This window comes from Carcharhinus amblyrhynchos, chromosome 7, assembly GCF_965287045.1.
Source record: "Carcharhinus amblyrhynchos chromosome 7, sCarAmb.v2.hapA, whole genome shotgun sequence".
NCBI classification, from domain to species: Eukaryota; Metazoa; Chordata; class Chondrichthyes; order Carcharhiniformes; family Carcharhinidae; genus Carcharhinus; species Carcharhinus amblyrhynchos.
Window position 1 is genome coordinate 74,785,556 of NC_137330.1, and position 24,819 is coordinate 74,810,374.

A 24,819-nucleotide genomic window follows, 5' to 3' on the forward strand; every position below is an offset into this window, starting at 1 on the left:
TTATAGAAGCAATGGTGAAACTGTGCCTCTGAGTTTCCAACTTTAATCTCTAAGTCTAATTGTTCCTTGTTTACTTATTATGAAATACTCCAAACCACGGTTGGAATTCTCTGGCCTTCCAGCCACATGTTTCTCTGTGGCAGAAAATGGCATGCTGTTCGCTGGTGGCAAGATTCTGTGGTCCCATCGCTGTCAGTGGGATTTCCCATTGAAACCATCCCACATTGCTGGGAAACACATGGGCGGGAGTACATTGCCAGCAAGACCGGAGAATCTCACCGTCAGTGAATGGCTAGAGAATTAAACCCTATCTCTTTTCATTGGTTTAGAGTGAGGGACTTCTGGTGTCATCCCACCTTTGTAATTAGTCATGTAGAGCTGAGACAAATGTCCATCTCTTATTTTCTTTAGGCTCCAGAAGTTTTCTTCCATTATAAACAAATGACACATCCTTGTAGATACAGAGCAGTTGTACAATGTGACATTCTCTTCTCAATAATACAAGCTGTGGTAAATAATTCATTTATAACATGTTAACCTATTCCCACAGATACTAAGGTAATTAAAAATATATATGTTAGTAGTGATGCCTGGCAAGGTATCTTCAGGAAATATCCTAGCAAGTTATCTTCAGGTGTTCTGTCCTCCAAATATGGTTAATAGTTCAAGGCTTTTAGTAAGCTAGAACTTAGCTAAAATATATTGGCCAGAATCCTCTAGACATTTATGCCCTGCTGTTGCTGACAGAAAGTATGGAGAATTTGTCATTCAGCCAAATCTTCACTCACTGCAGCCAGACTGGAGAATCCCGCTGGAGTGAATGGCTGGAGAATTCCAGCCATGTTTCCTGTTTCAAGCTGCACAAATCAAACCCTTTGCTTACTTCTTGAAACATAAGAACATAAGAAATAGGAGCAGGAGTAGGCCATCTAGCCCTTCGAGCCTGCCCCGCCATTCAATAAGATCATGGCTGATCTGTTGTGGCTCAGTTCCACTTTCCCGCCCTCTCCCCATAACCCTTAATCCCCTCTCTTATCAAGAACCCATCAACCCGCTTCTTAAAAATATTTAGCGAGGCAGCCTCCACCACTTCAACGGGCAGAGAATTCCAGAGATTCACCACCCTTTGAGTGAAGAAGTTCCTCCTCAACTCCGTTCTAAACCGCCTCCCCTTTATCTTGAGGCTGTGCCCCCTAGTCCTACTGTCTTTTTTGAGCGGGAAGAGTCTCTCCACCTCTATCCTATCCATCCCATTCATCATCTTATACGTCTCAATGAGATCTCCCCTCATTCTTCTAAACTCTAACGAGTACAAGCCTAGTTTATTCAGCCTCTCCTCATAGCTCAATCCCCTCAACTCCGGTATCAGCCTAGTAAACCTCCTCTGCACTCCCTCCAGGGCCAAAATATCCTTGCGCAGGTGCGGCGCCCAAAACTGCACACAGTACTCCAGCTGCGGCCTCACCAATGCCCTATACAGCTGCAGCAAGACCTCCCTACTTTTATATTCAATCCCCCTCGCTATGAAGGCCAGCATCCCATTCGCCTTCCTGACCACCTGCTGCACCTGCAAGCTGGGTTTTTGCGACTCATGCACAAGGACCCCGAGGTCCCTCTGCACCGTCGCCTGCTGCAGTTTTTCGCCTCGTAAGTAATAGTCCTTCCTACCATTCTTCCTACCAAAGTGGACCACCTCACACTTGCCAACATTAAATTCCATTTGCCATTTCCTGGCCCATTCGCCCAGCCTATCTAGATCCTTCTGCAGACTCTCCACACCCTCCGCACAATTTGCCTTTCCCCCAATCTTGGTGTCATCAGCAAATTTCGACACCCTGCACTCGGTTCCCTCCTCCAGATCATCTATATAAATGGTAAATAGCTGAGGCCCCAGCACCGACCCCTGGGGCACCCCACTAGTCACCAACCGCCAATCCGAATAGCACCCATTGACCCCCACTCTCTGCCTCCTATTTGACAACCAATCCTCTATCCACGCTAACACCCTACCCCCAACTCCATGTCCCCTGACCTTCTGCAATAACCTCTTGTGAGGTACCTTGTCAAACGCCTTCTGAAAATCCAGAAAGACCACATCCACCGGCTCTCCTCTATCCACTGCCCTAGACACATCCTCATAGAACTCCAGTAAATTTGTCAGACACGACTTCCCTTTAATGAAACCGTGTTGCGTCCGCCCTATCAAGCAATTCCCTTCAAGATGCCTCGCAATTTCCTCCTTAATGACGGATTCTAACATTTTACCTACCACAGACGTTAAACTAACCGGCCTATAATTCCCCGCCTTTTGCCTGGCACCCTTCTTAAACAACGGCGTAACATTAGCCGTTTTCCAATCTTCCGGCACTTCCCCAGAATCCAGCGACGTCTGGAAAATAACCACCAAGGCATCCACTATCACCTCCGCCATTTCTTTCAGAACCCTCGGATGCATTCCATCCGGTCCTGGGGACTTGTCCACAATCAGCCCCTCCAGTCTGTCGAGCACCGCCTCTCTAGTAACAGTAATGTCATTAAGACCCTCCATTCCTACCACCTTTCCATCGCTAACACCCGGCAAATTATTCACGTCCTCCTCCGTGAAGACAGAAACAAAGAAGTTATTCAAGACCTTAGCCATATCCCCATCCCCTACCACTAGCTCCCCTTTCTCATCCTCTAAAGGACCAACGTTCACCCTAGCCAGCCTCTTCCTTTTTATATATTTATAAAAACTCTTGCTATCCTTTTTTATATTAAGTGCTAGCCCAGCCTCATAGCTTCTCCTACCCTCCTTTATCAACTTCTTTGTCATCCTTGGATTGCACAGTGTAATTAAAATAAATACCAGAACCTGAACCTAAATCTTTTGACATCATTAAAGTCATTGGTTCACCAGGAATAGTTCCATGCAAACTTCTGCCTTCCTGTTCCCAGGATACCTTAAATGTTAATGATTTCACCAGCAGACATTCATACTGAACTATGTAAAAAATGGCTAAGGTTCTACACTGAAGTGTTACTTCAAACCAACATGGAACCCAATGTGGTATCAAAGATTTACAGATTCATAACCAAATTGAACATTGGTATGATTGCACAGTGGTTAGCACTGCTGCCTCACTGCTCCAGGGTTCAATTCCCAGCTTGGGTCACCGTCTGTGTGGAGTTTGCACATTCTCACCGTGTCTGCATGTGTTTTCCCCCACAGTCCAAAAGATGGTTACGTGAGTTGGCCATGCTAAATTCTCCTTCAGTATCCCTGATAAGGCACCAGATGTGGCAACGAGGGGATTTTCACAGTAACTTCATTGCAGTGTTAATGTAAGCCAACTTGTGACAGTAAAACATAAACTAAACTTACCTTTGGAAAGATGTTTCAATCCAGGTTTTGGGGCAGCACAGTGACACAATGGTTAGCACTGCTGCCTTGCAGTGCCAGGGACACAGGTTTGATTCCGACCACAGATCACTGCCTGTGTGGAGTTTGCACATTCTTCTCTTGTCTGCGTCGGTTTCCTCCAAGTGCTCCATTTTTCTCCTACAATCCAAAGATATGCAGGATAGTTGGATTGGCTATGCTAAATTAATGCTAGTGTCAGGAGATTATTGGGATAAATATGTGGGGTTGCAGGAATGGGGCCTGGGTGGGATTGTGGTTAGTGCAAACCCAATGGACCAAATGGCCTCCTTCTGCATGTAGGGATTCTATGATTTTATGACAACAATATTACCATTTACTGTGTATATATTGTACACCATATATCATTTACAAACTACTCTTAAATCCCTTGAGAATTTTAGGATAAACGCTACCTGGCAATGAGCCTTATTGACATTCAATGCTTCATTAAGAGAAGTCATTGAACAAATTGCTGTGGAACATAAGAAGTTACTTTTTTCCAGGCAGAAAATTTTCAATGAATCATACTGTTCTGTGATTTTGTTAAGCCATGTAGAAAATGTCATTTATTCCATGAACCACAACTTCTTGTCTTAACTCACCATTTCCTTAAATGTTTGTTGCAAATCCAAGTAAATTGCCCAGAATTTAAAAAGGGAGACATAGTGCTGATGCTTTTTATTTGCGCTATTTAGGGCAAATGCAAGAATATCAAATTTCAAACAAACACCACAATTTATACAATAGTAGTAAAATTGGCTGGTAAGTCAACTCTGACTGGCCAAGGCATTGCCATGGACACAAATCTTATAGCATGTGGATCTATACAAATCCCAACATGTATATTGATTAGTAAAGTGAAGGTAGGCTTGCAGTTGACATAGTGGAGAACCCATTGGCAGTTTTCCCAACTAGAATGTCAAGGAAAGGGAGCCCATTAGACTGTCCCATGTCAAAAGTGAATTTGAGTGCTGGGTGAAGTGAATGCAGTTCTTAATGTATAGTCCTGTCATTAGCTACACTAACAATCAATTTAAGATAATCAGTTGAATTTGTAACAGGCTCATTTACACTTGCAAGAAGTGACATACATTTATCTGAAAGGACCTGTTTTTTGCAAATAAGAGGAATATGCTTAAACCTTATGACTTTTTTGAGTTACGTGGGGATTTGAAAAGTCAAAAGTTCCACATTGCTTTCTCCATGGCAATGCCTCGATCAATCAGAAATAATTTGGCAACCAATCAGCACATTTTTCTCCTTTAGTATAAATTGTTGTGATTGTCTGAAATTTGGCATTCTGACATTTATCCTGATGAGTGCAAGACAAAAAACTTCTGCAACATGTCAATTTTCTGAAATATTCAAGTAAGTTACAACTATTTGGTTACATTTTCAAAGAATTCCATTGAATTTCTAAAGCCATGGTTTTAGAAAATGAACCTTCTTTGAACTGCTTCTAACGCAATTATATTTTTCAAATAAGAATACTAAAATTGTAAATAATATTCCAGATGTTGTCTCACCAAGGCTCCATATGTTGGCAGTAAAATTTCCCTGCTTTTATATTCCATTCCCCTTGCACTAAATGCCAACATTCCATGTGGTTTCATAATCACTTGCTGTATCTGCATACTTTTTTTTGTGATTCATGTACTTGGACATTCAGATTCCATTTAATTTTATTAATCGCTCTCCATTTAAATAGTATGTTTGTGTGTAGGTTTATATAATAGTGTAATGTGACCCATGGAACCTGGAACATTCAGCATCTGTGAAAAGTAATAGCCTGGATTTCACAGTCAGCAGCAAGACATGATAAAATAAATTGACCTTGAAGACAGATGCCTACAAAGATATAGCAATATCTATGGCCAAAATTTTCTTTTCACAATGTTACTATGATTCTGGTGTCAGTTCATGTGAACTTCAGTGTCCAGCAATACTGATGTCCTCAAGTAGGTTAAACATCCAATCATATTACAACGGAATATGTAGGATGTATGACACAGAAACAATTCAGCCCAATCAGTTCATGCTGGTGTTTCAGCCTCCTCCCACTACCTTTCCTCATCAAAATATATCATTAGAACTCTCTAATCTCTTCTCCTTCATGTGCATTGAAGAACTTTCATAGAATCAGAGCCATGGGGGCAACTATTGGTGCTGGTGATGCCCTCTTTGGGCATGGAGCCTCTGGAAAACAAAATTCAACCTGCATACACCCCTTCCCCAGCCCCATTCCCCCTACAACCTCCCAGGCCTTCCAACAGCCAGGGAAGTCACTGGAAGGTTCCCTCAATGCAACTGGTGGATTTCCCATTTGACAGAATGCCATGCCACTATTGGGGTGGCACAATGGTTAGCACTGTTGCCTCACAGCACCAGGGACCCGGGTTCAATTCCTGGCTTAGGTCACTGCCTGTGTGGAGTTTGCATGTTCTCCTGTTGTCTGCGTGGATTTCCATTGGGTGCTCTTGTTTCCTCCCATAGTGTGAAAGGTGTACTGGTTAGGTGCATTGACCCAAACAGGTGCTGGGGTGTGTTGACTAGGGGAATTTCACAGTAACTTCATGTAACAGTAACTGCGATGTTAATGTAAGCCTTACTTGTGACTAATAAATAAACTTTACTGGCCAAACACTGGCAACCAGACAAATTGGCTGTCAATAGGCCAATTAATTGGCATAATTGGCTGCCCACCTCGGGTTTCCTTTCCAAAGCCTTTTGCTATCATTTTCCCACTTCTCTCATTTCCCCATCTGTCAGCAAAACTGTCAAGTAGGAGAAGTCAGAGCATTCTACTTATTATGCCTCACTAGCCTAACATCATATTCCTATAAGGAGTCCTTTCTCCCCTTTCAGCTAATTTCTTATACTTGTTCTAACATTTCCTTTGACACTCAGCTCCTTACGGTAATGTTGGTGCTTTGTGAAATAATTATCAATTCCCACAGTGACAGTTCAAACTTAAATTCCAATTTAAATTCCGAGTATAAAATTTGAAATAAGTAATCTCTCTCCCTACATCTGAATTATATGTGGCTTTTTATAATTCCAAGATGTACTTTTAGAATTTATGTTATGCTCTTTGTTGGTGATTGAATTGTAACTACCACTGCCTGCATATACTGTCTACCATTGATAGATAATATATCTTCATTGTATTCATCTGAATCCAATCTAATAGTTTTACACTGCTTCTGATTTGAGGGAAGTAAATAGCTACAATAAGAAATGTTCAATAGGAACTGAACAACTTATCTGAATAATTTAACATATTGATGAAACCGCAGAAACGCCATTGTTGGTATTTCAATCCCCATAGAGAAATTTGAATTTATAGCTGATAGTTAAAAGGGTGTCACAACAAAATTTCATGATTAAAACTATTTATTGTAACAAACAGACTGAAACACTATCAACTGAACACTTTTTGTAAACTCCGGAACAAAACTTTCCCCTTTTACTATTAACGTAGTCGATAAATCCACTTCACAGGTAACCACATAGCTATCTTTCACAATGAGGGTTTTCCCTGAAGATTCTCCCACCAGTCTGAGTTAGACAACTCTCCCAGACTCATTTCAAGTCCTTACAAATTTGGTCTTTGAATCGGCACGTAAGCTCCCATCCACATTCCTGCACAGTGAATCACAGAGTCAGCCCCTTCAGGGATATCTTAGAAAGCCTTTCCTCTCATAGCCCACATCCATGATAACATGAACATTATGGGCTTTGTATTCAGGTAGAAATGCTAATCAACTATTCTTTAGATCATAATTGGAATTTAATAGCTTAAAGCACACCTGATGTTCTCAAAACCTTCCAGGGACTTTGGAAACTAGCGACCTTACCACTGTAAACACAGATATTGCTGCTATTATCTCCCAGTGTGAACCCCTTACACCACCTTCCCAGAAAAACATTCTAGTCCTTCCTTTAATCCTTAACAGCCCCAGGGCTATTGAAAAGGTCACATGATCCCCCCCATTCATTTGATCCTAAATTAAAAACACAATCCCAAACAGAATAATATTACAAACCTCATAATTGTAACATTATACCTCACCTTTAATGCTCGGAATATTTACTTGAAAAAACATCCTCATCTTGCTTATTCTACTGGTGTAACTAAATATTGGGGTGAATTTTCCCATTCTGTCTACCATGGGAATCACAGTGGGTGAGGGGCAGACCAGGGAAAGGCCCGTTGACCTTGAGCAGGATTTTCTGGTTTTGGGGTGAGCAGGATCAGAAAACCCGCCGGTAAGTTTGTTACATATATTTTTCTATGCTTTTTTACAATTGACTTATTTTAAACCTATTCAACATCTAGCAATATTCAACAAATGTTGTGAATACATAGGGGGCCAAATTTATAAGTCAGAAATAGTTTACAGTAATTCTCACTTTATGCCAAAATAATAACTAATAAGGTAAAAAGTCATGATGAGAAGGCATATGCCATGCATACCTTCATCGGCCGGAGCACTGAGTTTAAAAATTGGCAAGTTATGTTGCAGCTTTATAGAACCTTGGTTAGGCCGCACTTGGAATATAGTGTCCAAACCTGGTTGCCACACCACCAGAAGGATGTGGAGGCTTTGGAGAGGGTACAGAAAAGATTTATCAGGATGTTGCCTGGTATGGAGGGCATTAATTATGAGGAGAGGTTGGAAAACTTGGTTTGTTCTCAATTGAACGATGGAGGTTGAGGGGCAATCTGATAGAAACCTACAAGATTATGAGGGGAATGGTCAGAGTGGATAGTGAGAAGCTTTTTCTCAGGGTAAAGGAGTCAAATTCTTGGGGGCATATGTTTAAGGTGTGAGGGGCAAGGTTTAAAGGGGATGTACGAGGCAAGTTTTTTACACAGAGTGGTGAGTGCCTGGAACTCGTTGCCCAGGGAGGTAGTAGAAGCAGATACGATAGTGAGTTTTAAGGGGCATCTTGACAACTACATGAATAGGATGAGAATGGAGTGATATGGTTTCTGGAAGGGTAGGGAGTTTTACTTCGGTCAGTGTAGGTTTGGAAGGCCAAATGGCCTGTTCCTGTGCAGTTACTTTCTTTGTTCTTTGAGAAAGCATCTTTTTGTCATCATGGTAATTTCCAAGTTTTCTTTTCATGTGTTTTGATTGCTGCCTACAACATAGGAAGCAAAAGTTCAAATTCGTTTAAAAGATGAACATTGTACGTTAACATACATGTTTTTTGTGGTTTATTTTAAAGGTCGCAGAGGCGAGAGGGGAAGAAAAGGAGAAAAAGGCGAGAAGGGCGATACTGGTGAGTGCCTGAATGGATTTTTTTTTGAAAAAAGGCAGTGATGGTAAAGCCCATGTGTGCTGAGATAATTCCTATTTTGTGCTTTGTGGTGGGTGCTTGGTTCTGGAAGGTTCTGGTGGGTACGTAGATAACTGCTAAGACTGATCTGCACTCAAAAGGTTCTGCTGCAATTCAAAATCATTTTTGATTTACTGCACAATTGGAAAATGTTAGAGTACAGAACCAGTCCATTTCGACTATCAAGTCTGCACTGTTCATTTTCTCATATGAGATCACTTGTTTATCAATGGCAGATGGGCTGGCAGTGGCATTTTTTTAGGCTCAATAAAATCATTGGCCGTGATTTCCTGGCCACGTCGCGCCCAGCGCAGAGCATGTTAGATTGGAGTGGGTCTGGAGAATTTAGTGCGTTCTACGCCAATTTGTAATACACTGTGTGAATTTTCCCATCATGATTTAAGCTGCGCCCACTCCGCTACAGGCAGAAATCACATCGAGGATTTTTTATTGCACAGACGCTATGGGCCTGCATTTGTAAATGAAAGTATTTCTAGCAGCACCATCTGTTAACCATAAATCATAATCCGTAAAGCACTACTAGGAACTCCTAAACAATCAGAATAATCCACATTTGCAGTTTTGGTCTTTTAGTGTGGACATTGAATAGGAATCACCCAATAATAATTAGAGCATTAGCTCTATGTAAGGAATTAGGTTGAAATTTTGCCCCATTAGTAATGGAATGTGGGCTGTTTCTCTCACCAGTGTATTTGACACATTTGTACAGACAAAACACATGAGGGGGGCAATCTTACCATTGCGCTTTGCCGATTGATGGGAAAGATGAGCCAGTAAGTTCACAAGAGAGCCGAGAAATCAGGTTCGTGCTCGATTTCTCACCTCTCGTGATTTTACTGGTACCCAGAATGGATACAGCGCTGAATACATCATTTAAATTTATTTTAAAGCTCATTTAAATAGAATTATCGAGGCCGGGACAGAATCGTCCAGGCATTGCGAGCCTGGCACATTGGCAGTGCCCACCGGGCATCAGGCAGTGCCAAGGGGGCAGGCCCTACTGGGGCCAGACCGGGGGAGGGTTGTTTGATGGGAGGGGGTACCGCTGCATACTATGCACAGCGATAAATGGGGTAGGAAAGGGGACCAATGCACACATGCACAGCGATCAGTTGAGGAATGGAGGAGGAATCACTGCCATTCTGCATTGTAATTGGTGGGGGGGGGGGACATTGTGGCAATCATTCCGGGCTAGGTGGGGGGAGTCATGATCATTCTGGGTGAGGGGACTTGTGAACGGCCAGTGAGCTCTGAGGTAGTACGGGGTGAGTGGGGGTGCTGGGCCATGGTGCTGACTGACAGCAGTAGAGGCAGTGACACATCTCAGCACAGAGTCCTGCACACGCGCAATGGTGCCCTCTGTTGCCATCAGCCAGCTATCTGGCAATTTAAGTTCTGGCCACTCCCCCTACAGGTGGAAATCAGATCAAAGTTTTTTTTATTGCATAGAGTGAATAAGATTCAACTGGTAACCTCACTGAGAAAATGGACCTGGAATCCTCCCATTTTCACACCTGTTCTTAGAATTATTTTAGTAAGATCGCCCCCTTGGATGACAGCCTCCCACTTGTGTTGAAATCTTCATTCCTTCGTCAGGAACATAGTTGACCTAATTCCCAACTCCACAAACACAACCCAGAAAGAAGGAACATCGAGTGTTCAGATCAAGGGTAGGGATGGTTGAAAATGAGAGTCACTCATTTTCATGTGGAGGCTGCTATGTTCGGAGGTGGACTAGGAAATGTTGCCTAAATCATCATTTAGACGTAGAAACTCAAGTTTAACTGAAGCATTCAAGGGGGAATTGAATTATTGTCTGAAAAGGAAGAGTGTGCAGGACTATAGAGAAAATGTTTCTCCTTTGGAGAAACATGCCAATGGGCCAAATGACCTCCTTCTGTGCCATTACTATTCTATGATTCTGTGACAATTTGGGATAAAGGAAATTTATTTTGTTAAGAATTCCCTGATTGACCCAGCTGAATTGTTTATCTTAACTATTCAGGTATAGCCCATCACCATTGGCTGGAAGGATTCCTTATAGAATCCATACAATGCAGAAGGCAGCCATTCAGCCCATTGAGTCTGCACCGACTGTCTGATTGATTAACTTAACCAAGCCCTCTCCCTAAACCCACATATTTCCCATGGCTAATCCAGGGGAGGGTCAGGATGGTGACCTCCTCATGAACCTGCTCCTGGGCCTGGAGAAGCATGTCATAGCATACTGTGTGCAGTTTTGGTCACTGCATTTGCAAAAGGATATATTGGCCTTGGAAGGAGCACAGAGAAGGTTCACTAGACTGATACCAGAGATGAGGGGGTTAGCCTATGAAGAGAGATTGAATAGACTGGGTCTGTACTTGTTAGAGTTTAGAAGGCTGAGAGGGGATCTTATAGAGACATATAAGATAATGAAGCGGCTAGATAGGTTAGAGGTAGAGAGATTCTTCCTGCTTAGAAAGGATAGCAGAACTAGAGGGCACAGCCTCAAAATAAGGGGGGGGGGGGCAGTTTAGATCAGAGTTGAGGAGGAACTTCTTCACTCAAAGAGTGGTAGGTTTCTGCGATTCTCTGCCCATTGAAGTGGTGGAGGCTGCTTCATTGATTATATTTAAGTCATGTCTAGATAGATTTCTGATAGACAAGGGAATTAAGGGTTATGGGGAGAAAGCAGGAAAGTGGAACTGATCCACTTCTGATCAGTCATGATCTTATTGAATGGCATGGCAGGCTCGAACGGCTAGATGGCCTACTCCTGCTCTTATTTCTTGTGTTCTTATGTTCTTAGCAGTTTGTGGTTCAATTCCTATAAATATTTTCTTTTATCGTAGTTTGGTCTGTGGTACTTTTATGGACCACTTTTTCACAACACACTAACCACTTTCAACAACTGTTATGGTTCATACACCATTGACACAGCTGTTGAGAACACATTGTAATGATTAAAACTAAACTCTCGTTTTCATTTTAAACAGTGCTGTACAACGACATTTTGTTCATCCTCTGAATTTATCATTCATAAGTCTACCTTGGTTATTTTCTCTTTATCTCCTACCTCCCAACCAACAGCAAGCTATGCTGCAAGGTTGCCTCCAATTTTGTCCATTTTCATTTTTGTTAAAAATCTCTTCACAATAATTTAACAAGATTTGTGAGACCACAAATCCATGCTGTCTCCTCAATCAGCTTAGACTCCCTCAAATGTTCAGCATTTTCTGGAGCGGAGGTTTACAGCTGGGTGAGAGAGGGTATCTGTAAAGTTTCCCAGGTGGCCTCACCATCACCCTCTTATTCACCTCTGACCTGTCTGCAACTTTATGTGGGACAGGCAAGACCTAGGGTGCCGCCCCCCACCCGGCATTCACCCCCAATTGAGGTCGCGAAGTGTGTAATCATTGTCCGTTGAAGGGCCACTTCCTGACTGGGCTCCATTTTGAGGCTGGTGAGGGAAGTTCAGGAGCAGGGAAGAAGCTCAGCAGGTCACCCTGCTCAGGCCTCAAGCAGGAAGTGAGGAGGCAGTGCCTTCCTCAAGGGCTCCCATTCCATATCAAGGTCTGCCCCCTTTAGCTGCATCTTCCCTGTCACCATCCCTCCCACTTCAACCCTGATCTTTTCCTCAAGAGTCCCCCACATCTCCTTCACCCACTCACCTCCCCACCCTGCCATGAGATCACTTACTTATCTGGCCAGTGTTGCCACTGATGGCGTCAGAGCATCAGATTGGCCAGGAGCTCTAGGGAATGAGATTTCCTCCCATGTGAGAAGTGGGAGACCAGTCCGGCCAATTGATGCACCTTGAAGTGTTAAATGGCTATAGACAGCTATAACTGGTGAGGTTGTGTTTCCTTTTGATTCTTCAGGTGGCGAGATGGGAAACCCCACCATCCAAAAAAACCTACCCGCCCCCCCCAAAGTTGATCTTTTTCTTTGAGTACGCTGAGGATGTATTTATCTTGCTTTGATGTTAATCAGATTGTTCATGTTTTCATTAGGAGAAATTGGACCAATCATAAGACTGGTGAATGGTTCAGGACCTCATGAAGGCAGGGTGGAAGTTTTCTATGAACAGCTATGGGGGACGGTTTGCGACGATAAATGGGACAAGCCAGACGCTGAAGTGGTTTGCAGGATGCTCGGTTTCAAAGAAGCTTCGGAAATCCATACAGCAAATAAATTTGGACAAGGTAACGTTCTGGTTTTGAGAAAATGAAAATGTTAACGAGTATTCAGATTTTCTGTTTTCATCAATCAAATGCTATACTGGATGGGCAACAATACATTTTCCATTTAAAGAACTGTGGACACTAAAGAACATAAGAAATAGGAGCGGGAGTAGACCATATGGCCCACCAAGCCTGTTCTGCCATTCAGTATGATCCTGGCTGCTTTCCTTTTGTCGCATATAAATTTTTCATCCAAGGAGTCCAATGATTTGGGATGCTGATGTTACATTCCATTGAGAAAGAGTGACTGTGTGATATCTAATTTGATTGTTACATGAGAATTGCATTGCTCCTACTGTCAAACTTTCACCAATAAAATTCAGATAGAATGGGAGCTTTTAATGATAGTATCATCCAACACAGATGGAAGCCATTTGGCCGAATCATTGCATGTCCCAACCCATTTAAAGAGCTACCAATTAATCCCACTGCCCTGCTCTTTCTCCGCAGATGTGCAGGTTTTAACACAGCACTATTAAAAGTATAATATTAACAGACTGAAATGTTTAAGCATGTGAAACTGTTCAAAGTTACAAATCTGTTTATAAAGCAGACCAAAGGCATGGTCTGAATGAGTTGCAGGGACCAGAAGTAGACATGGCAATATGCACACCTTCTTCCTGAGGTTTGCAACTGCCATACTGCAGTGGATGTGGTCTACATGGATTTCAGTAAGGCATTCGACAAGGTACCACATGGTAGATTGGTCAAAAAAATGAAGTCAATTCCCATGCGATACAGGGGAATGTGGCAGGTTGGATTCAAAATTAACTCATTAACAGGAAACAAAGGGTAATGATCGAAGGATGATTTAATGAATGGAAGGCAATTTCCAGTGATGTTCCACAGGGCTGAGTGTTGGGGCCTTTCGTATATCGTGGAAATCATAAAAATCCTACAGTGCAGAAAGAGGCCATTCGGCCCATTGAGTCTGCACCAACAACAATCCCACTCAGTCCCTACCCTGTAGCCCCACATATTTACCTGCTAATCCCTCTAAGCTATGTATCCCGGGACACTAAGGGGCAATTTAGCATGGGCAATCAACCTAACCCGCACACCAGAGCACCGGGGGGAAACTTACGTAGACACGAGGAGAATGTGTAAACTTCACACAGACAATGACCCAAACCAGGAATCAAATTCAGATCCCTGGAATTGTGAGGCCGTAGTGCTAACCACTGTGCCACAGTGTCACACTGAAAAGTTAATATGTTAAGTTAATGATTTGGACTGAAATGTAAGGAGCATGATTGGGAAATTTGCAGATGACACACAAATCAGCTGTCTAGAAAGAAAAGGATAGCTGGGGATTCAGGAATGATAACCATGGTTTGGCTAGGTGGACAGAAAAGTGGCAAATGGAATTCATTCTGGAAAGATCTGAGATAATAAATTTTGGGAAGGCAAACAAAGCAAGGGAAGATTCCATTAACAGGAGGATATTAAGATGGGTAGAGGAAGTGAGAGACCTTAAAGTGCATGTCTACAGTTCCCTCAAGGTCGCAAGACAGATAGATAAGGTGGTAAAGAAAGTGTATGGAATGTTATCCTTTATTCCACAAGGTATAGAATAAAGAAGCCGGGATGTAGTCCTGGTACAGTACAAAACACTGGCCAGGTCACAGCTGGAGTTTTGCATACAGTTTTGGTTACAAGAATGACATAATTGCCCTGGAGAGAGTACAGAAGTGATTAATAAGAATGTTGCCTGGATTGGACAGTTCCAGCTCTAAACAAAGATCAGGCAGTCCAGGCTTGTTTTCCTTAGAACAGAAGCAGCTGAGCGGTAACTTAACTGAAGTGTACAAAATTATGAGGGGCCTAAATAGAGCAGACGGGAAAGAATGTTTTACCAAGCAAAAAGGTCAATCTCGAAAGGGCACAGATTTAAAGTGACTGGGTGGCAGGAATATGGAAGTCCCTTCCTGAATTGGTGGTTGAGGCAGAAGCCCTCAACTCATTTTAAATTCATCTGGATCGGTACCTGAAGTGCAGGAACCTGTGATGCTATGGACTCGGTGCTAGAACATGGGATTGGAATTGGCAACTAATCTTTTTCAGCCAGCACAGAACGGTGTACTGAATGGCCTCCTTCTGTGTTGTAACTTCTATGTGCTTCTACGCCCAGTGAGTCAAGGATATCAATGTTCATCTTATACTATCACCATTATGCATGATACCCCATTCTAAAACAGCACAAATGATAAATGATGCTGAGACAAAGTAAAGTAAATTTTATTTATTTATTAGTCACATAAGGCTACATAAACAGTGCAATGAAGTTACTGTGAAATCCCACTAGTCACCACACCACAGCACCTGTCTGGGTCAATGCACCCTAACCAGCACGTCTTTCAGATTGTGGGAGGAAATCAGAGCACTCAGAGGAAACTCACGCAGACACAGGGAGAACATGCAAACTCCACATACACAGTGACCCAAGCCAGAATTGAATCCGGGTCCTGGCGCTGTGAGGCAGCAGTGCTAACCACTATGCCACCGTGCTGAGGCAGATACCTAGGGTAAGTTTGTCCCAATTTGGGCAAAAATCAGGAATTGGAACCAATCCTGCCTCCATTGCCAGTCTGTCAGGAAGTGAGGTTTACCCATGGTCAAGGCTTTAGTACGGCTGCCATGCAGATCTACTGCCCTTAACAATATATGTGAGGTGGGAACAGAGATTGAGCGACTCCAAAAAGGGCAAAAGGCATCCCTCCATTCCTGTCCTGTACGCAAGAATTCTGTTCATTTAATGCTCAACACCCAGACAACAAGCCTCAGCAAAAATAACCATTAGGTAGACATGTGCACCAAACCTGTCTCTAAAAGTAACATAGAAGGCCACTTCTAACTGGGAGCCATTTAGTTAATTGCATGAAATGCCCATTCCACATTTGATTGATCTTTTACCTGGAAGAATGTGAAATAATTAACAGCAATAACTTGGTTTGATGTTCAATTTTATGGAAAAATATCTCCCATTTTGGAAGGTAGACTGCTTCTATTCATATTTCCCCATCAGCAAATGGGTAACCATCCGCCCAACAAAGTATCATCCTGCAGCTGTCCAAGAAGAGGTACATACAAGCAACCAGGTTGTTATTCATTGTTAGCAGTCCATTGTTCTCCCCTTCACACACAAAGCTGGTAATTCCTACAACAATATATAACAATGGCAAGTAAAAATGTGAAGAATATCTTGTTTAATTAGTCATTAAATTTTTGATTCGCAGCACTGCCATGACTCACCTCAATGAACACATGCAGATCATACTATACGACCCATAATTTTATGATCAGCTGCATAGAAGGCAAAACCATTTTACATTTAAAGAGTGTAAAAGAAGTGAAACCATTCTACTTTTATCTTTTAAAACTCTTCCTGTCTCCATCTCGTTGTTTGTGCCTCCAAGCAGCTGATGTGAAACTTGACAGCTGCTGAACACCAGTTGATTTACCCAAAATCACAAAACTGTCCATAAATGAGCTCTTAGTGATCCTGCTACGATGTAAATGGGTGCATTAATTGGAGGTGACTGTTCAGGGCCTGCTCCCTCCCCCACCCTCATGAAATTGATGCAGGACAGAAACAGAAGTTTGCCTTCCCTTGACAGCCACTTTACTTATTGCCCAACTCTGTTTCCATTTGATTTGGACTGGGAAAACTCAGGCCCTAGTGAAAGAAGGGGGTCAAACCTGAGGGACTAGAGATAAACATTATTGATGTGGTTCATAATTTTTCTGCGTCATGTGTGTTGTAATGATTTTAAGGCACCAATCACTCATAATGTATTGGGTACACATTGAGTTCATTTATTGAGACTGGACACATAGGAACATACTTATAAAGATATAAAACTTGAAAACACTAGCAACAAAGTTGACTGCTTTGTTTTCTGTTCAAAAGCAAAGTTGAAACCAAGCTGGATCACATAATACACTTCCTTTCTTGTGATGTCATGCTCCTATCCCTTAAAAACATATTACAATAACTCCCTTTCTCTTTAAATATACTTTTTGCTCCTTCCTCAAAAGTATAATGATTGACAATACATGTTCAAGTTAGTCACCATTACATGAGTGTATAGGACTGATGAATCTATGAGTCTCTAAAGCATAGATGTAATTTACTGGTACTCTCAGATCTTGGAGTGCTAGCTTTGTCTGGACATTTCTTTAGTTGCTCGCAGCAATTGTCATTTTTGGATGTAGTTCCTAATCACATTTTGGATCTTGCCCTTGAAGCAGTGGGACTGGAAAGTAATTGAGGAGTTAAAGTGGATCTGATTTGCTCTCTGTTGCACCCCACTATTATGTTTTTATGTGTAATTACTTCATGGGATCTTAGTTCTGAACAAATTTTTGTCAGCTCAGCTGTTTGCCATGTGCCCACTGTGGGATTCTGGATATGAACTTGTTCCAACTCTAAATTTAGCAATTCTGAAACTGCATTTTATTATGCAAGTTGTTCACTTTCTTTGTAGTTTTAAGAATAGTTCTCTAGTTTCGGAGAGCTTAGAATGGATAAGAGTAAGTAAATTGGTAGGCACTGGTCTGCTGAACATCAGCGCTGCAGGTGATGGAATAATTACACTTAAAGGTTTTGCTCTGAGACGCAACATTACAATGTGTAGATCTTGCTTGATCTGTCTGCTTTCTGGAATTAGGATTTTGAGCTATGAGGAGAGGCTGAATAGATTAGGCTTGTACTCGTTGGAGTTTAGAAGAATGAGGGGAGATCTCATTGAGACGTATAAGATGATGAATGGGATGGATAGGATAGAGGTGGAGAGACTCTTCCCGCTCAAAAAAGACAGTAGGACTAGGGGGCACAGCCTCAAGATAAAGGGGGGGGCATTTTATAACGGAGTTGAGGAGGAACTTCTTCACTCAAAGGGTGGTGAATCTCTGGAATTCTCTACCCGTTGAAGTGGTGGAGGCTGCCTCGTTAAATATTTTCAAGAAGCGGGTTGATAGGTTTTTGATAAGAGAGGGGATTAAGGGTTATGGGGAGAGGGCCGGAAAGTGGAACTGAGCCACGACAGATCAGCCATGATCTTATTGAATGGCGGTGCAGGCTCGAAGGGCCAGATGGCCTACTCTTGTTCCTATTTCTTATGTTCTTATGTTCTTATGATTTCACTGTTCATTATGTCAGCTAAACCATTAAATCTTGGGTAATGGGGAGAAGAAGTACAGTGATCAATGTTTCAGTTCTCACATATATCCTAAAACGGCTTACCAATAAATTGCTGATTATCATCTGTAATAATCTCTCCAGGTGCACCAAATAATCTGAAAATAATACCTAGAGCGTGCTTGATGTATTGTGCAATTGTTGAATAATGGTGTAGTGATTGGAAGAATTGCTGACCACTGATTAGTCTATAATGAATTATAACTGTTTATTTACAAGCAGATAAATATACAGAGCACTTTCACAAGGTTAAAACTACTTGCTGTGGGATCTACTGCGCCTGCACAAGCCCAAGCTCTGCACCAAGATTTCCAAGCTCACTCCTTGTTGAACGAGCCTGGAAATCTTGGGTGATCAGGTCACATGACCTTTCTGGTACACATGCCTCAAAAGGGCCAGGTATTACATTCCTCCTCCTTTAAGTTCCTTATTATTACAATGCATAAATAGATTATGTAATTTTCCAAGCATTAGAACTGAGAAACACTTTTAATACAGCTTATCAAAAACACAATCTATCAAGGGACTTTCTCATTCTCTGGGAACGAAATTGCCCAGTTCATTGAGGTGTGACTGTAGAGATAGGTTAGGTTTATTATTTGGCTACTTATTTAAACACCCTCCAAGCATCATGTTTAATGTAACAATTAAGAACAGGAGTTAAACTTTGATTATCTTAACAATCTTCCTTTATTTAATACTTTAGGTACCAAATTAAACTCAAAATAGTTGCAATACTTTAACTGAACTTTAGACCTTCAACTGAAAACAAACACTACCCAATTAAAATTAAGTAGTGGTGGAGTCCTTTCCCAATGTAGAATCTGTCCTCATGGTCTCTGAAGGTGTTCTTCAGGACACAGTTCTTTTTAACATGGTTAATCTCTAGAGTTGTCGCTAGAGACAAAGGACTGAAACATCTCTTTTTTTTCACAAATTGTTTCAGCTTCCAGAAGATTGTCTGACATCCAGCGAATTGTGTAACTGGAAACCAATCACATGACTCGAAGAGCCAATGAAATTACTTGTAAACAACAATATTATGATTGGTTCAGATAGCATGTAAAACCCATAAACCTTGGTGCATCCAGTCTAAGTCAACATTAACAACTTCCCATATTAGATCAGCACACGAAGCTTCAGGGCATGGCTCAAAGCAACTTTACAACCTGCATCCATTTTTAATTGTAAGTTGACCAAAAATCCCAGCATGCTTAACTCTGTCAAAATTGTCCTTTAAAGCCAATATTGCCATTATTATGTAAAAACAATCACTGTTATCGTCATTCTTTCTCCGTCTCCAGGTTGAATTGGTTTCACTAGGGCTCCCCTCTGGATTCTGTATCTCATTTTCCTCAGTTTCATGGGCTGCAGCACTTTAGCCTGCCACCGGCTGTTCAGCCTCTTCATCCCTTGAACAAACAACAGCATGACTTGCTTACACAATGGATCAAGCAGTAGCACCAGCTCTTGGGATGTCCCCCATGTCCGCAAATGATTATATGTTTTTTCATACACTTGTCTTGCACTTTCACCTCATAAGACAAATGCCCTGTCCTGACCACCACAGTTCCTAAGGCTCAGCTTCGTCCACTTCCAAAATACTTTACAAAAATTGGATCATCTATCTCCAATGCTCCTTTCACTGTGCTTCGTCTCCACCTTCCTCCCAAATTTTGAACCACCTGGTTCAACATTTCAACGTGGCTCTTAAGCATGGATCCATCAGTGATTCAGCTGGAGTCATTCCAGAAGTGATATCCGAGATGGTTCTATAGGCTAACAGGAAGCGTGTTATCTTGATTTCTAGTGACGCAGGTAGTTATTCCTTCATACCAGCCTTGAAAGTCTGAACTACGTGTTTGGCCAATCCATTTGATGAGGTAATGATATAGTGCAGTTTGGATGTTTTATCCCATAAAATGTCATGAATTTCTGGAATTTGGCCCTTGAGAATGCTGTTTCATTGTCTGAGACAAACACTTCTGGTATGCTGTGAGTGACGAAACTTTGGTGCAATTTCTCAATTTTGGCATTTGGACTTCATTTTGAATACCCCCATCCATTTTAAGGGCCAACAGAATCTATATAAACTCTCACCCATGACCGACCTGTCCATTCTCAAGGGTGCAATGGGGCTGTAGCAGGTAACTTCTGCTGTAATTGTCACTGGTCACATTGTTTCCCAATTCCTTCTATATCATTATTGATGCCAGGCCACCAGTTAGTTTACAACAAACGATGACAGTTTATTTACAAGCAGATACATTTACAGACTACTTTCAGGATGTTAACACTTCCAAACCTAGGATTTACTCTGGCTGCAAAAACCTGCGCTCTGCTCCAAGATCCCTGGACTCATTCTCTACTGGGCAATTGGGTCACATGACCTTCCTGGTGTACACCCCTTAAAAGGGCCAGCTGCTATAAATGGGTACTTGGTGAAGCAGTCGATGATGATAATGACGCCAGTGCTGTGGACGTGAAAGAGGTCAGATGCAATTTTGGACAAAGTATAGGTAGGAACTTCATGTGGAATTAATGGTGGTTTGTGCTAATTGGGATATCCTCTTGACTTGTCTCGCACATGATGACAACTTCAATGTTATTGCTCATACTCAGCCAGTAGATTGTTATTCTTGTATACAGGTGAGAAGTTTTCTTCAAAAGTGACCAATATATTGGAACAAAATGGAGCTTAATGGCAAGTGATGGATAAATAGTAGAGGGAGGATTTAATTTAACTTAATATTATTTGTATGTTAAACGTCAGATCACTTCTGACGTTTGGTATTTTTACATTTCAAAAACCAGTCCAATGTGTGCCCATGTGTGAATGAGTGATGATACCTAAATTTTCCTCAAGACTGTGGTGTGAATCATGTGTCCCCTGCTCTTTGCGTCATCACGCACGTCATCATTGCATTTTGGTTTGTCAGTCACCTCATATAAATGTTTCTGTCAGCATACCAGATGGTCATTCTTATTGCTTAAAGGCACTTATTGTGTGCAGTCTATTTCGATCAGTGCACAGCTCTTTACAGTTGCATCAGCATTTGCTCTAATGCACTTCAGTTGCCAATGGACCTTTCTGCCACATGCTGTGCAGAATTGCTGGAAAACTGGGCATTTCCTTCATATAGAAGGCCACACCTTCCGCCTGTATTGGGTCTTTCTGTGAGTGTGTCAACAACTGGAGTTTTGCTCAGGGCCTTTGAGCTCTGCTGACCTGCGAGGATTGCTTTGTACTTACTTAAATGGAAACAGATCAATGATTGTTGGTATATAATTATTTCACTTTTGTAAATTGGAATGAATATTACACTTTAATCCCAAGCACACTGAGTTAACATTGCTGAAAAAAATACAGTGACTAATAAATGCATGGACCAGACAAAGCATCTGCAAATAATGTGTAATAATCTTGTATCAATTTGATCCAGATATACAGCTTTAGAAGTTTAAAAATGCCTCAAAGACCCTGCTTCATAACAGATTCGTATATAGGTGAGAAGTCAGCTTCAAAAGTGACCAATGTATTGGAACAAAGTGGAGCTTAATGGCAAGGGCTGGATAAATAGTGGAGGGAGGATTTAATTTAATTTATTATTGTTTATATGTTAAACATCATCTCACTTTTGATGTTTGGTATTTTTATATTTCAAAAACCAGTTGGCAGGATGGACTTCAGAATTTTCCTAGATTTTCTTTTGCACATTGAAGGAAATAGTCACAGTATGTTTTCCTAACAGAAAAAAGCTGCAGAATGTTATTCTAATATTTAATTTCAGGGGCAGGAGCTCATTGTGATTCCTCACATATGGGCTCCTTTTAACTTTGCCTGTAATGAGTGCAGTATGTTTGTTGCACATGGCTGGGAATTCACTTTCGAGTTTTCAATGTTATTGTAGGCATTAAAAATGTTGGCCAGGATTTTGCCTTTGAAATGTTGCTCTTTTACAAGAAGGTTGAGGTGTTAAAGTCTGGATCACGATCAAGCCCTGAAGAAACTGCCACATGCCTCCCCCCCCAAATGATGGGCCGCACAGGGGCACACTGGTTAGCACTGCTGCCTCACAGTGCCAGGATCCCAGGTTTGATTCCTGGCTTGGGCCAGTGTCTGTGTGGAGTTTGCACATTCTCCCCATGTCTGCGTGGGTTTCCTCCAGGTGCTTCGGTTTCCTCTCATAGTCTGAAAGACGTGCTGGTTAGGTGCATTGACACAAACAGGCGCCGGATGTGGCGACTAGGGGAATTTCACAGTAATTTCATTGCAGTGTTAATGTAAGTCTTACTTGTGATTAATAGATAAACTTTATTTCCTTTACAAAATCTGATAACTGGCTATTTTACATCTAATTCAATATATTTAAATCAGTAGGGGGAAGGCAGAGATAGGGGTTGGGGAAATGGGTGGTGTTATGGGATTGGTCGGGGGTGGCAAGGGAGCAATATTTTGGCATGGCCATAATATCCCTTCAATTGTGCTCAACAAATGTCCCAAATCCAAAATGCAAAATGTAAATTCAATATGAGTTCAACAATGTGAAGCCTTGAGATGGATAAAAGGTACAGGATGTTGTTTTTTTTAAACCTAACAGCATCTTATTATAAGTTTCACAAGACAGTTAGCTTTGGTATTTTATGCAATGCCATTGCACTGAAGAGATTTCCTGACATTAAAGTGAGTATGGGACAAATTAAAATTTGGCATTGAGGAAAAGGATTTCTGAATGGGAGGTCTTCTATTCCTGTATTATTAAGAGGAAGAAGATAAAGAAATGAAATAGACTTGATCAGATAAACTTCAAGTAATGCACCACAGAAAACATTTGTTTCCAAACCAGTTAGACTCATTTCATGGAATTTGCAGATCTCCTATTCTGTAGTGATTTTCCTGACCTTCAATGCCTTAAAGGGCTGTGTTCCTCTTTGGAGGTTAATGGGGAATTATGCCAACTGCTTGATACGTAGCTATTGCAATGAGGCCTGTAACTTTATCTATAGCAGTGAACATACCCACTTTCTTGATGTTTTTGCTACTGGGCCTTTCCAGGTCAGTACTGCCCAAAATATTTCCTAATACTGCTCCATTTTAACATTTGAAAATTAAGGTGATTCCAGACACCAGCCAAAGCAAAATAGCAATGCACCAGTGCACTAACATTCAGTATATAATTATTAAAGTTTGCATATTATAAATCAATGCCCGGTATAAATGTGAAAATTTGTGATAAAATCTGGTCCTCAATGACTTCTGCCAGTTGCTAAATTTGCGTCCTCTTCTATCACTGCTGCTTCGGGAAGTTGCTGCGGGAAACCTCTGACATACTTAAATAGATAGATAGTTATGTCACAGCACCCCAATGAGAACCAGCACAGCCAGTCAGAGTGTCCAATGCTGGGTGTTCATCTTGTGATTGGTTAATTCTCACTGCTGGGACAATATGTGGTGGCGGGAGAATAACATTATTTTATTTGTCATGATCCCATTTGATGTTTCTGTGATCCCGATTGGGGTCATGACCCACAACTGTTGTTTTAGATAGCCTCAGGTAATATTCTTCTAAAGGTCAGATAGTACTAGTTGCCACAGGATAAGGGTGGTCACTAATGCATCACTTAAATGGAGTTTTTGATTACATTCTTAAATGAACCTGTAAAGCAAAGAAAACCAGCAGTCCAGGACTGCAAACTGGTAGAATTCCCATAGGTGCAGTGAGTATTTGGTGGAAGACATGTTGCTTTAAATGCCCAATATGACTAGCCCCTCAATTTTATTAGCAGAGAAATACTTCACTCTATGACTTCATGATGCCAGCTACCTTAACTTGGATGCTTTGCTGAGCACCTTCAGTTTGCGCGCAATCAGGACCCTGACCTCCAGTTGCTTGCCCTTTTAATACACAATCCTGCTCCCATGCCCACATGTCTATCCTGGCCTGCTGCAATGTTCCAGTGAAGTTCAATGCAAACTGGAGGAACAGCATCTCATCTTCTGGCTAGGCACTTTACAGCCTTCCGGTCTCAACATTGAATTCAACAACGTCAGGTGATTTGCTCTATCCCAACTTGACCCCTTTTATTTTCATTCCATCTTGTTTAATTTTTTAATGTTCTCTACCTTTCATTTCTTTATTGTCTTTCTTCATTTTCCTTGCTCTCCACTCTTTCCCCCTACTTCATTGCCCTTCCCTTATCTTTTCTCCACCTGCTTCCTCTTTTCTCCATTCTACCTCTGTCCCATTCCCACCCCCCTCAATGTTTTCATCTGTCACAGCTTACAGCTTCTGTGCCATTCCCACCCTTTATTGTCTCTGTGCTACTAGGCTGCTATTAGCAATCTTTTCCCCTGGTTTCTATGTCTATGACTCATCCTTCATTCTCTCACCCTGCAGTATAAATATTTCCCACTTTCTATGCCTTTTAGCTTTGACAAAGAGTCATCCGAACTCATAACGTCAGCTCTTTTATCTCCTTACAAATGCTGCCAGACCTGCTGAGATTTTCCAGCATTTTCTCTTTTAACCTGGATGTTACCTCTTTCTAGCCAGGATGCCATTAGTATGAAAGCTGTGGACAGCAGTTGATTATTTCTCTCAGTATTTCTGGTTTTATGTTCT

General features: G+C 41.6%; 1 protein-coding gene across 1 annotated transcript in view; it reads left to right on the forward strand.

Annotated features, from left to right (window-relative positions):
- Positions 1-24,819, forward strand: part of LOC145345062 (scavenger receptor class A member 5-like) — a 93,806-nt gene that overhangs the window by 52,764 nt on the left and 16,223 nt on the right. Inside the window, exons 7-8 of the mRNA XM_080192614.1 lie at positions 8,639-8,692; positions 12,766-12,957. Coding sequence (XP_080048740.1) covers positions 8,639-8,692; positions 12,766-12,957 — 246 coding nt within the window. The remainder of the gene's footprint in view (positions 1-8,638; positions 8,693-12,765; positions 12,958-24,819) is intronic.